This window comes from Lycorma delicatula, chromosome 6, assembly GCF_047948215.1.
Source record: "Lycorma delicatula isolate Av1 chromosome 6, ASM4794821v1, whole genome shotgun sequence".
Classification (NCBI taxonomy): Eukaryota; Metazoa; Arthropoda; class Insecta; order Hemiptera; family Fulgoridae; genus Lycorma; species Lycorma delicatula.
The window spans coordinates 70572592-70587414 of NC_134460.1; the positions used below are offsets into that span (position 1 = coordinate 70572592).

The 14823-nt window shown below is 32.9% G+C and overlaps 1 protein-coding gene across 1 annotated transcript in view; it reads right to left on the reverse strand.

Moving 5' to 3' along the window:
• Positions 1-13734, reverse strand: part of LOC142326884 (pickpocket protein 19-like) — a 36905-nt gene extending 23171 nt beyond the window's left edge. The window contains exons 1-5 of the mRNA XM_075369617.1: positions 13628-13734; positions 12582-12697; positions 11151-11351; positions 10466-10517; positions 9616-9747 (exon numbers count right to left, since the gene is read on the reverse strand). Of these exons, the coding sequence (XP_075225732.1) occupies positions 9616-9747; positions 10466-10517; positions 11151-11351; positions 12582-12697; positions 13628-13630 (504 nt within the window). The 5' untranslated portion in view covers positions 13631-13734. The remainder of the gene's footprint in view (positions 1-9615; positions 9748-10465; positions 10518-11150; positions 11352-12581; positions 12698-13627) is intronic.
• Positions 13735-14823: the final 1089 nt, after the last annotated feature.

Genomic DNA, 14823 nt, shown 5'->3' on the forward strand with positions numbered 1-14823 from the left:
AATAGACAGTCTTCCTACATTATTCATTGAGTCTACATGTTCTAGTAACATCAGTATAGAGCTACTAAGAGTCAGATCTACATCCAAATAATCAAAATGAGAAAGAAGATATCAAGGATAAAAAAAAGGAGTAAATGGTGAGAAAGGATGATCTACTAAAGGTCTACTATGGTATATAATGGAACCCTGGCATAAAACAAATAATCCCATCTGCAAAATAACTTCAAGTTCCCTCCAGGCAACCTAAGATAATGTGATATGTTCTTTCTGGTGCAACCTTGACCAACTAACTTTTTTTGTTTTTTGTTTTTGTTTAACTGAAGTTAAACAAGTTTTTTTTTAACCGCAGTTGTTTGGGTCCGCAGTTAAGCAATTTTTTCCACAGAGGATGAGATGAATGCTTTGTAGCGTGTATGAAAAATACATGCCTGACCGGGATGGTCACAACTACTATAACAACAAGATGATGGAAACAGGGATATTCACTTTTCCTTTCTGAAGATAATGCAAACGATATCGCATTTCTGATCAAGATCGGGGGAGATATAGAAAATCAGCTTACAAATTCAATTAAAAAGACGGGAAATAGAAATATCTTCAGTCTTTTTTTGGAATGTTTTTTTCAAACAAGGCCTTTCTACTAGTTAAAACAAGCCATCCTAAACCTGTTAGTCGAGCGGTTGGACAATAAAAATACTTAAAGTTCAACCTGTTTCTAGAATGTACACACGAAAGGTATCGGAAATTAGCAGCTTGTGAGGAAGATTACGAAAGACTTAAACTATAAAACGGAGTCGATAACTGTGCACAGTCGCAACAAACTGGACAAGCTTTTAATTAAAGCTTTCGAAAAAAATGTTAAAGAAGAGAAGGGTTTCCAAACCAAAGGAAGCGGATGGAAACTACTGTCTATCGACGGCTTGTTTGTACGCGTGAACAAATACTTTCCGTTACGCGAGTTCGACATTTCAAACTACTATCCTTTTTTCTTTTCTTTTTCCTGTTTGGCTTCCGGTAATTACCTTTCACATAATATTTCAGAGGATGATATGTATGAGTGTAAATGAAGTGTAGTCTTGTACAGTCACGGTTCGACCATTCCTGAGATGGGTGGTTAATTGAAACCCAACCACTAAAGAATACCGGTATCCACTATCTATTATTCAAATCCGTGTAAAAATAACTTGCTTTACTAGGACTTGAACGCTGGAACTCTCGACTTCCAAATCAGCTGATTTGGGAAGACGCGTTCACCCCTAGGCCAACCCGGTGGGTGACATTCATAGCACTGCCGCCGCTCATTATAAAAAAGCACATTGACATCAACGTTAAAAACGAGAATGATAATTACTGCTTCAAATGGGCTATCTTATCAAAACATGTTAAAGATGATCCTCAACGATTGAGCAAGGCATTACGACGTACTTCTCGACAAATGTGACTTCAGCATGCTACAGTTTCCGGTTGATAAATGACCAAAAACGTTATCTATATTACATACAGCAGTAGACAAAATTATATTTTTGTTTAATTGTGAACATTAGTCATCACTGGTAAATTTATCATTACTTAATTTAGAATCATTAATTTTGTTAGAATGAACGATTGTGTTGTGTCTTTGTAGACATAAATCACACAAGTTATTTGAGTAACATTAGTAGTATAGATACCTCATATACGGGTGTAATTTCCCCCCATCACTTTACAGCCGTATATGAGGTTTCTTTTCACGAGAGCGACCGCCACTTTCCAGTCAAATTCTCACCCCGCAAGCGTCTAGTAAGCACAATTCTGTTTCCTTCATAAAACAATACTCATTAATTAGAAAAGAATAAAATTAACACATGATGCCCCAATTTTTTACGTGTCTATATCACAGAAAGTAATGAAGCCCGATTTTTTCACATCATTGTTATAAATTTAAAAGTGATCAGAACTGTTAACCGAGTGGCAAAAACATATTTTCATTTTATTTCATCATCAAATACAAAAATATTGTGAGAAAAGGCGTATTTCGAAAACGGCTGGACGTAGGCGGATGAAACTAGCGGCAATCGTTCCCAGATGTTGGAAAGTACCCTTTAAGTCTTTCAAAATCGCGTTAAAAATCGTCTAGGACGCACCGTTTTCGAGTTACGCCCTATTTTTAATTTATGACGTGATGAATAGGTAATTAAGAACTAAAGAATGATTTTAAAGTTTAAACTGGCATTACAGACATTAAATATTCATTATTGTTTACATTAAAAAATAATCAATGATCATTGCTGAAATTAATGATGTCATAGTTAATAGTAACTGAGTAAATAATTCAATAGATTAAAAAATAAAAAAAATAATTAAAATTTCTACTTATGAAGGTTGTTTTATTACTTTTTTGGTTAACGGCGAATAAGCCACCACATTTTCATATATTAATAAACAATATGCAATTGTATTGGATTTAAAATTCTCTTTAACTTCAATATTAATTTTTAAATCAATAACGCCCATTTTTATCGATTCATCCTGTTGTAAACAATCAATCATTGTTTTTACAATCTGAAAACGTATATGGCGAATCGGTCAATTTATAATAAGATTGTTTAAACTCGACAAACATTTTGTACATCAACATTCGATCACTCTCTAAATCCTCGTATTGATAACAGTTTGAATTTATGAATACTTTGTTATTTTTAACGTTGCACGAATCAAATTCCAACGCGTTCTTTGTAACTTGATTTAATCTATCAGTTTGAAACTCTACAATAACGTATCTAGGTTTGTCCAATTGTGATGATGTTTTTACATTCCAAACCATAGATTTTGTCTGTGGGACCGTTGGATTCTGATGAATTTCCCAACTTCTAAACGTATTCGCAATTCGTCATTTTTTTCTCTCAATTTGGCCAATTCCAACTGATGTTGACTCGATACATTTAAATATGGTACAAGCCATGCAACATCTGTTATTTCTAGTCTAGATTTATGATCTGAAACTGTGGCCAGTATAGCGTTTACATCATCACTAGTACGTTTCAATAACAATTCTTGCCTGTTGTTTATAATTATTTTCTAATTATCTTCGGCAAATCCCAACAACATTGAAAGGGGAATGTATAAAGTAAACGGCCCATCTTCGTCTATATTAATTTTATTTTACCATTAACCCACCCGGCTTGTTCCAACATTCTCTCAATACCAACGACATGCTTACCCGTTCGCCGCGTAAATTTAACAACTGATCTTTTTCATCGGTCAATTTTATTATCAAGTTGGTAATTTCTTTTTAATCTTCTGGTACGAATTTAATATAAAATGGACATTCTTCAATCATTTCACCAGGATCGATACTCAGTGGGAAATCATACAAAATGCAATCTTGTTTCTCGTTTTTATATCCGCCCGAAATAATATTGCATTTTACACGTATTACATTTACAGGAGCGATATTTATTATTCGATCTGAATGATGTGTTTGATTTGGTTTGAGAATTCTCGCCCCATAACCCAACAGACTGCCAATACTTGAATCTGGATCTGAAAAATCTATCCACACGGTGCTTTTAAATTCACATTGTAACGTATTGCTATTCGCCTTTAATGTGACTGATTTTTTTAATTTTCTTCATTTCATTTTGTATATATTCAAAACATTTTCAATTTCATAACTACCCGTCGGTATTGTTATGTAATTTTTCTTTGTAAATTCATAATTGTTATTTTCATCTTTTTTAACGTCCTTGTCGAACGCAAAACACAATTTATTACTTTTGTTTTCTTCAACATTTGGAATCGTGTTGGCCGTCATCAACCATTTTAAGCCAATTCATAATGGCGTTTTGAAAGGTCTATTGGAGGAAAAAATGTTTTTTTAATCAACTAATCGTTTCCATCAATCGACAACAAACACGAAATTGTCTAAAATGAGAAAAATAAAAATTAAAATGTTAAATTTATTCGGATAAAAACTCTTAACACAATCGACCGCAAATTACATCATCATCAGCTTGATATCTGTTGTAATTGTACGTTACATTAGATTTTCCAAAATAATTCATCAATTTTGGCGGCGGGTGTATGTTTCCTATACCATCAAAATAGTCTACATTATTATCGACTTTTCTAAAGCAAACCCAATGTGTACCACGTCCTTTTGAAGTGTCCAAATTGACTATAGGACATTCATTTTTTCCAGTCTTTTTTGGTAAAGCGTCCAACATAAAAACACCTCTGAAATGTGAAATTTTCAATCGTTTTGCATACTCTTTCAATTCATCGTCATATAAAGCACGCCTCGGTAGTGAATCGATTATTTTTTTTTTACTGTACCGCCACTTTTCCTTAATTTTACTCTTCCACCACTTTTCTTTCATTTTAATCCACCGCCGAATTTAGATTTTAACTTCATCGTGTTTATTACAGCATAGGCAGCCGCTCTTTCAGTCAAACTACTATCCGGCGCAATTACACATTCCCAAGCTCTTTCAGCCAGTGCTTTGTCGGCTTGGGCTCTGGTTTTGGTGTCTGAATATTTCGAATAGGCAATATCGTGCAATTTACAGGCATCATCAAACTTATTAACGCCTTTATCTCCGCGTTTTAACCTTTTATCCAATTTCGTGCCAGGACCACAATAATTGTAACCTGGTAAATGCACTTCAACTGGTAATAAATCTACAGCTTTATTCCCCATAGAATAAATAATACCACGACCTTTTGTCTTAATCTTGGTCTTTTTGTCTGTCTCGCCTTTTATCTTTATGTCTATATATATAAAAAAGATTTAATTTCAATTGTATTTTTAATTTAGTCATTTCATTTTCTCGAATCATTGCCCCGACAATGGATTTAATTTGGTTCGCGATGAGATCTTCTGTAATGCGACCGTTTATACTAAGCAATTAGTTTATCTTCGTCTATATACTAGGCAATTTTTTCTTTAAGAGGTTTGAGGGAATATTTCATAAATTCAACAGTTGCATCTGCAAGTTTCACTTTTTCATCCTTTATATATTTTTTAATGTTTACATCAAGATTTGTCATTTCTTCATTTAATCGTTCTATGGATCGATTAGTAGTCTCACACTACCTCCAGATGTTTACACCTTTCAGCTGTGTATCCAAACTGGCGGCATTTGCACAAACGATGAACATATACTATTATTCTTTAGCCTTACACGAAGAGAAATCAGTAAACAAACTGCTTTCGGATTAGACGCCTTAAAATAGTTCAGAACTCGCATGGAACACAACAACCAGGCTGCTGGTGGTCTCCTGCTGGTCGAGGGAGGCTCGTAGGCACAGGTTGAATTCCCAGCCACTGAAACATGCAGGATACGCGAGCTAAAGGGTTATGCGGCGAGTCGGCGTATCGACGATGTCTAGAACACGAAATATATTCTACTGAGACAATTATAAGGAGGATCACTTTTATTAATTTTTGTGACTTCCTGTTCATCCTAGACCAAAACCATTCAGGATCTCCACCGATCCGGGCCACCGCCATCTCTTGACCCCAAATTCTAAAAACCCCAAAAATTACGGCCCCCAAAAATTTTTGCCTCCAAAATCTTGCCGTTTTTAGGCGTTTAATTGTTTTTTTTTTGATAGAGTATTTTGGGTCATAGGTCGGAAATGGCGAAAAACGGTTTTTAACCTGGCGAAGTGTCATATTTTCATTTTGGGGGGGGGGGGGGGTAATTTTTTGGGTTTTTTTCATTTTAGGGCAAGAGATAGCGGAGGCCTGGCCTGGCTCGCAGAACTCCGCTGAACCCAAGCGACTCCACACAACTCGCAGCCTCTCCTCGCAGAACTGTCCTTGCGGGAACGACGTCGTAACGCCTTGCAGAACTCCGCCGAACTGATTTTTAGCTGGTCTTACTGGGGTTTTTATACTATTAGCCTCTTTACCTGTAGGACTGGACCCAAGTCGAAGTGTGAGAAGAGTCGACCGAGGCTTTGTTCCCATGAATTTCAAGCTTGGTCTCTTCTCACCGTGCAATAGGTGTGCATTGTGTGTTACCAGGCAGTAAAACAAAAGATTATTGCAAAACGGACCTATTCTTTACAAAAAGAGTTCTCCTTTTTGTACCTTTCTGGATTATCCCAATTATTATATTAAATTTACTTTCATAATAATTGGTAGGAATCCGTTATTCAGGCCCGCTATACCGGTCTTGTTACAATATTATATAGATAGTGGTGTTAACTAAATTACGAACCCAATTTCAATGTAATGAAGAAAACTCCAAAATATATTTTCATTTATTGTTCATTTATAAGTTAATTAATATTATTGAAGATTACCAATGAAGATTGAATTTGCCAAGCTGTAGTGTATTTATATATAGGTATTTATATATAGGGATACCAATGAAACACCTAGAACTTTCCCTACAATCTTCCTATGAATTACTGAAACCGCACTAATCTTTTATGATAACTCTGTACTTTAGTTGATCTGATATGTATAATCTTAAGCCCTCTACAAATATCGCACAGTATTCGTCCCGCGGGGATTTGATCTAGTTCTGTGACGAAATGTATTACAAAAGCTCAATACCATTATCCTCTACTAATAAACTACTGCTATTGGCTATGACCTAAACATTTATAGTACGGTATTAATCGATTAGTATCAATTCGTATGCATACGGGTGTAGATCAACCTCTTAGAATCGAAATACCATCTTCTCCGCAAAAAATTCGCAGATATTTTACTATTTGGCAGTCGGCGAACTTGAAAAATCTTTGCGGATATTAAATGTTTATTAGATAAATCGGTGAAATTGAACACCATTGCACAATCGAAATATTCATTTTCTATTACAATTGTTACCAGTTTGGATTTGTTAGCGTTTGAAATCACTACTATTAGCTCTAAACTAAACATATATCTAATACGGTATTAGTCGATTAGTATAAATTCGTGTGATCTGTTGTCGCTGTATGCCAACCACCACCGTAAAACGTACCGATCCGATCTTTCGCTAAATACGCACACAACATAGCGGCAACCGTACGCCCGTCGCACCATAAAGAATCTAAAAAAATAATTGAATATTTTGCTGATAAATTTGATAACTGGAATTCCAGCGACCAAAATATTTTGTGTAAAGTGAATTCAAAGGGAACAAATGAATTAGATTTAGTGATTTCTGGTATTTATGCGATCGTGCATATTCATTGTAACTTGCCGCCCGCCACGAAGCGTTTCTTTTCGATCTTTCGCTTTTAGTACAGTGCCTGGTGCAATACCGTGACAAACATAAGTTTCTCCAATCGTCGCCGGTAAATGTGTAAAGGTAAAGGTGTAAAGGTCGCCGGTAAATCAGCTGGAATTCCAGCTGATGAAAGGTACTGTATATTTGTTGCAATTTATCACCCGCCACAAAGCAGGTCGTTTCGATTTTTCGCTTTTGTTGCGGTGCCAGTAACGTATTAGTGCGTTGTCGTAGCTGACCACATGGGTTATGTTAGGATAGTTGTGACGTCACATTACCTTTGATAAATGAAACCGTGGTTATTAATTTTTGGCTGTGTCAAGGTCAAGGTTGTGTCAGAAGAAACATATACTATCTAACCTGCCCAAAACCCCTCAGGAGATAAGTGTATTTCATTCAGACTGTAGATGCAAATTATTGACAAGCAAGTTTGAATTGACAGTTAAGATATATCCAGCTAAAAAAATTAGCCTCTCCCCAAAAAGTAAGTTGCCCAAGAACAGCTACAGGTTTCTAAAGGAGCAACCTTATTCCCTTGAAATGAGTCACACAGAAATATCAATCTGAACTGTGATTCCCACAGTAGGATTACTTGCAATGAAAAATACTTCAAGATGAAATGAATGCTGAGGTATGAAATCAGTAGAAGATTGAAACTGACTTAAAGTTTTTTTTTATCAGAACGTGAGAAATCGTGTGAAGTAAGTTAATGTTAAACCATCAATTAAAATGATTTTCTGTTTCACTTTGTATTTTGTCTCAGTTCTTATATGAAGTTCAGACAATAAAAATTTGAGTGGATGAAAATAAAAGAGAAACTAGTGAGATGATGATTATTAGTAATTATATTAAGTAAAATAAAAAGAGATTATGTCATAATCCAGAATTAGGAAGAAGATAGAAATAAAATGTAGCACTATCTATACCTTTTATAAAAAGGTATTATGAGCATGTTGATTTAGGTATTTGCCCAACTATTTGAAGAAAGAAATGTTCGTTTGCCATATAGTATGGAAAGAAGGTGATTAGATAGATTAAAGAAAGAGTACTTATATTAATATTTCAGATTCAGAATAAAAGAAAAAATCAAGAGGTAGACCAAGGAACAGATGAATGAGTAAGGTAAAGGAATAAAGGATGAAATAAAATTGAAGAGATAGGAAAATTTAGTATATGTTAAAGTACATAAAACCTCTTACTTCATTTGTTTATTAATTCATCAGAATTATTAGGTAATTTATATTTTGTTTCTGCATAACTGTAGAGAGTGGAATTTGAAAGTGTTTCATATTTTGATTTTGTGATTTGAAAACCTCAAATAAACTAATACTCAGTAAGTATATGTAAATATCTGATTGTGTTTTGGAATACCTTTATCAAAATACAATCAAATCAGACTAAAGAAAAAGGAATGAATAAAAAGACTAATAAAAATAGAAGCAAGTTTGAACTGACAGTTAAGATATAGCCAGCTAAAAAAATTATCCCCCACTAAAAATAAGTTGCCCAAGAACAGCTACAGGTTTCTAAATTTAAAAAATCAACCTCATAAGATTGTTAACCCATAAACATTCATGTTTATGAATTGCACGGGGTCAAATCAGGCCAACATGGAGGCCATGGCAAACAAGACCTTCATATGGTCCCAGCGACCAATCCAGCGGTCAGGAAGAATTTCATTCAACCAATCACGTACAGTGTTATATCAGTGAAGAGGTGCACCATCTTCTTCCCAAATAAAGTTCTGTGGTTCATATTGCATAGGATTTTAGTATGGCATAGGATTTCCTAGGACTATATACAAAAGACTCTTACATGTTTAATATTTTTGGATACACTTGGTCGCCTTGTACTCTTCCTTTTACAAATGCAACCAATGGTTTCAAATTGTTCATACCATCTATGAATATTATTGTCACTCAGGAGATCACAACTTCAAACGGAACACATTTAGAACAATGATTACAGATTCACCATTTGGAAACTGCAACACACAGAATGCTTTCTGTTGAGGGGTTGCCATCTTTGCTACTAACACTTTCAAGCGGAAGGTAGGGGAAACAGTTATGAACTTGCACACAGCTACAGTTGCTTGAGTTGTTCTTTCATTTCATGTATAATTAATCAATGTACATGAAACTTCAGAAATATTACATAGTTTTAAAACCATGATATTCATTTTGAAACACAAGGTATTTTATATTCCATAAGAAATGCAACTATTCTGATAGAACAAAAAATTATACTAAAATAAAAGGTCAAATTTATAATTTACAAACTTAAATATGAAGAAATGTTTTAGTTTGATGAAAATAGTCTGAACTTTTTTCGGTGCCCAAGTGATCCATTATTTCTTTCCAAAAACAATTCTTGAATATTAGATCATTATATAAATGTGTAAAACTACCTGATGTGCTATGTCTGCTAAATCCAGATTTTGAAAACTTTTATCATTTTTATATTTGAAGAAATTATGCAATGTTCCATATTTTGCATTAGCAATACTACTGAGAAAATCTTTGTAATAATCAGATTTTTCATTTTCATTATTCCATTTTCTGGAAAATAAAAGAAATATATTAAAAATTATTCAAAATCATATTGAATGAATTTTATCTAAGCAATTCCGCTTGGTTCTCTGTAAAAAATGGTTATTCTGCATGATGAACGAGTATACTAATCCACTGCAAAGGATCTGATAATTAGCTGCAAAAGGCCTTTGGAAGAAAATTTCAATTAATTTGAAGGCAAATTGTTTAATATTTAGTTATTTTTAAATCATCATATCACTGAATTGCTTAATTAATAAGACAGACTGCAAAATGTATAACATTACATGCAGGTATTCAAAATTTCAAGATTTTTCTAAAACTATTTCACTACTTTTTGTTTGATCTGATGTATATTTTGAAAGAGAATTATAAATGCATATAAAACATCAGAAGTGATCATTAAATTGATGAATTGATCAAACTTCTACTGTAATAATTATAAAAAAAAAACAACCTATAGTTGAAGATTAGTAAATAATTATAATTAGCTCTTATTGAGAATCTTTAAATTTTGAAGTTTGCCAAAATACAATAACTACTAGCATCATAATAATCCGTAATGCTGGCTTAAAAAGTTGAAGTTTAAAGAAGAATTGATGAAAAAAACTCTTGTTTAATCTACAGAAGAGTTTTTTTTCTAAAAAGTAACTTACTAATTTTTAAACATTTTTTATTTTACCTTTTTTAATTTTTTATAAGTGTTACCTGTATAGAAAGAACCTGTTTACAAAAAATACAAAAGTGAGAAATATATGTTCTGATAAAATTTAAAACATGAATGCAGAGAAGTAATATAAAGGAACTCTACTGATTGTGAGCTGATGATTCTGAAATACAGGAATACTTGTACGTAGTATTTTTTATCCTAAGTTTGCCAAATAATATTCTTGAATTTTCATACAAAGCTACTATGAATAACAAATGAATCTTCATCCAAACCCAGCAAGACAGTGTGTTTTATCCACAGTATTATTATTGCAACATGATGAAGGTCAAATCTTATCTTAGGAAGTCTAGATCTGACACCTGAATTAGAGGTACTTAGGAGGGAGCACAATCATTCAAACAGGCTGCCCCTTTTTTCATGGGTGGATTCTATAGGCTGGTACCCTATACATCTTAAATCCTAGTTAAAAGAAAAAACCTAACCACATTGGATTTTAGGATAAATAATTAATATGAATGATTTTTGGGATATGGTCAATTCAGGTAAAGGGAATGGAATTTAATAAGTTACATCTCGCAAAATGATAGATAACAATGGAGAGCTTTCTGTTCTTTTTCAACAGAAGAAAGAGGATTTCATTGAACAAGTAAAATAATTAAAATATTAACAACATAGACAAGTTAAAACATCGTAAAATTAAAAATATATAACTGATTTACATACTTTTTAATAAAATTTGTAGCTAGAGTATCATTTAACTTATCAGTAAAGCACACTGTGGCAGCCGGAAAAGGTAATTCCCATGTTCTATAATCCTTCTGAAGAGATATTACAGTTGGATTTGTATAATAACGGTACCAACTGTTATAAATTAAAATTGTAGATGCTGCAATAGATAAAGAAACAGCAACAGCCCATACAAATCTGTAAAGAAATAACAGAGTTAAAAATTCATTTAGAATGGACACATTTTTCTGGAAAAGAATAATTAATGTGCTTTGGGGGATGAGGTTGCAGAAGTTTACACCGGAAGTAAGGTGTACTCACTGTGGAACATAGAATTGTGGTGACTCCGGCACAGGATAGCCTTGTCCAGGAGGGGTGGGACACTCTGCCATCATCACCGATGAGTGGACAGGGACTCTTGGCAGGGCCATGTGGGGGGGGGGGTAAATAAGGCCATAGTTCCGGTGGGGGATCCCTTTGGAGGTTTCCATTAGTGGCAAGGCGGGGAGAAATGTATGACCATGGTCCTGGTGGGCCCCTCAGGGGTTCCTCACTAGAGGGGAGGCGTAAAGACCGGAGTCCTGGTGGGAGGTGGTCCCTTCAAATCCTCTCATTTGAGACATGGCGACTAATCGAAAGACCAGGTCCTGAGTGGATCTTGAGTTCTGCCAAGATAGTTTGAGGTGATGGCACCCCCCTGTAGTTGTATTTATGCTTAATTGCGGGTTTGGCTCTGGGAGACGGGGTAAACAAAGAATTAACAAAAAAAACTCATCCTTTAAGTAGAATTTAATTTGGTGTGAGAAAATTATTACTTAATTTGATACTAATTTACAATATTAGAATTAACAATAAATAAAAACAATTAATTATTAATCAAATTAAACTTAAAGTGGAGAGCATGAAAACAGACACAAAATTACAACATCAATTTTCTGCCATAACTCGGATATTTGTCAACCGATTTAAAAAAATAAAATGTCGTTTTGTTCAAAATAAAAGACTTAATATTTTAGGAAAACATATATTTGATAAAACTTATATTTATGGAGGTATAACGGATTGAAAAATAAAAATGGCCGCCAATTTGTAATTTGCGATAGTATTTAAGTCCTGATTTTTTACTGATTTTAAAACTTTATTACCAAGGCGTGTACAAAATATTAATGTGATTCCTCTATCTAAACTTGAGATATAAATTTATATTTAAAAATAACAAAATGGCAGACACAGGGAGAATGAAGGAGAAATTGTCATTTTTCCTAAGAGTATTTTTTGTTTAGTTTTACAAGTAGAATCCCAAAAAGTACAGCCAGCCAACCATTTTAAAAACACTTTGTATATATATTTTTTTTATTTTTATAAAATCTAGTGCTAAAAAATGTGAATGTATTTGTTGGTGCAATTAATATAAATAATGTTACTCACATTTCTGTCCAGTGTAATTTATCCGAAACCAAATGTACTATTCCATGCAAAGTTGTTATTTCTCCAAACTCTTTTATATAAGTCCATACACAGTAAGAACATTTTGATTTTTTTGCCTAAAAAAATACATTTAAAAAATGTATTAATTTTATGCTCATAACATATGAGCACCTTTATTTTACCAGTATGATATTTGTTTATGTTTCTTTTGCACAAATACAATAACTTCTATAAAATGGGTTCAAAATTTGTCTTAGTTGCAACGGATGATTTACTGGGTTCATTTGAGACAAATTAAGAAATTAGATAGAAATGAAACTTATGGTAGCTGTCCATAACTAATGAAAATTCTTTTGAATCTATCTAAATATTATAGAATTAGTAAGGTGAGTTATTATTAAAAATGATAGAGAAATAACTAATGATAGAAATAGACTGATTTTGAAACTAAAAAAAAAAATTATTTTCAATTCATCTAATAAAAGCACTTAAAATGAAGTATGAAAATTAATTGTTGGTAGAATTACATTTAATATTATGTGAAACTTATAAATATTTATAAAATGTATAAAATAACATCAGGTGTTTATTAATATCTAGTAAAAAAAAAAAAAAAATTATTTAAAATAAAATAAATTAAAAAAAAAATTATGCATGTTCTTCAATACATGAGTTCTCAATTTGATGTTTATTCTTAATCGTTTTGATTTCATAAATCTTATCACATAACATTGATTTAAAATAAATACATTTCTAATGTGAGTGAAAATATATTTATATATATATTAATATTGCTTCAGAGGATGAGATGAATGATTTGTAGCGTGTGTGAAAATTCCATGCCTGAGCATTTCAGCCTTTCATCTGGAGGTCCTGGGTTCAAATCCCAGTCAGGCATGGCATTTTCACACACTACAAAAATTCTCATTTATCTCATCCTCTGAAGTTATATCTAACGGTGGTCCCGAAGGTTAAAGCAAAAAAAAGAATAGTAAAAGAAATATGTAATAATATAAACATTTTAGTGAATATTATGTTTTATTTACCATAATAAGTTATTAATTACACAGTTTGAGTTCATTAGTTGTGTGATGTAATACGAATAAAACCCATCAAATTTTTTTCTGCTAAATAGCAGAAAAACCAACCTTCCTCATAGGCTACATATAAAATACTAATATATATGTATATATATATATATATGCTAATAATTTTCAACATGCAAACTAGTAATATATATGATATAAAAAATATTTTTGTATAGTAGAATAATTTTCAACAAAAACTGTAACGCACAATCTCTTGATCACTATTAGTACATCCATTAGAGAGATATTATCCAAACAGTTTTGATTAACTTGTTTAACTGTATGCACAGTTTAAATGAATGAACATGCAATATATATAATTATCTTCTTTGGAATGGGATATGAAAATGTGAATATCAAGGTTAATGAGTCTAATTTTTTTCTTTATCATATGCAGATACTGAGTTGCCTTTCCATTACTAATTACTTTTTATACTGAACTAGCAGACCTGGCAATGCTTCGCTATTGCTAGATTTGAGTATTTTTTTTTTTTTTTTTGTCTTCAGTCATTTGACTGGTTTGATGCAGCTCTCCAAGATTCCCTATCTAGTGCTAGTCGTTTCATTTCAGTATACCCTCTACATCCTACATCCCTAACAATTTGTTTTACATATTCCAAACGTGGCCTGCCTACACAATTTTTCCCTTCTACCTGTCCTTCCAAAATTAAAGCGACTATTCCAGGATGCCTTAGTATGTGGCCTATAAGTCTGTCTCTTCTTTTAACTATATTTTTCCAAATGCTTCTTTCTTCATCTATTTGCCGCAATACCTCCTCATTTGTCACTTTATCCACCCATCTGATTTTTAACATTCTCCTATAGCACCACATTTCAAAAGCTTCTAACCTTTTCTTCTCAGATACTCCGATTGTCCAAGTTTCACTTCCATATAAAGCGACACTCCAAACATACACTTTCAAAAATCTTTTCCTGACATTTAAATTAATTTTTGATGTAAACAACTTATATTTCTTACTGAAGGCTCGTTTAGCTTGTGCTATTCGGCATTTTATATCGCTCCTGCTTCGTCCATCTTTAGTAATTCTACTTCCCAAATAACAAAATTCTTCTACCTCCATAATCTTTTCTCCTCCTATTTTCACATTCAGTGGTCCATCTTTGTTATTTCTACTACATTTCATTACTTTTGT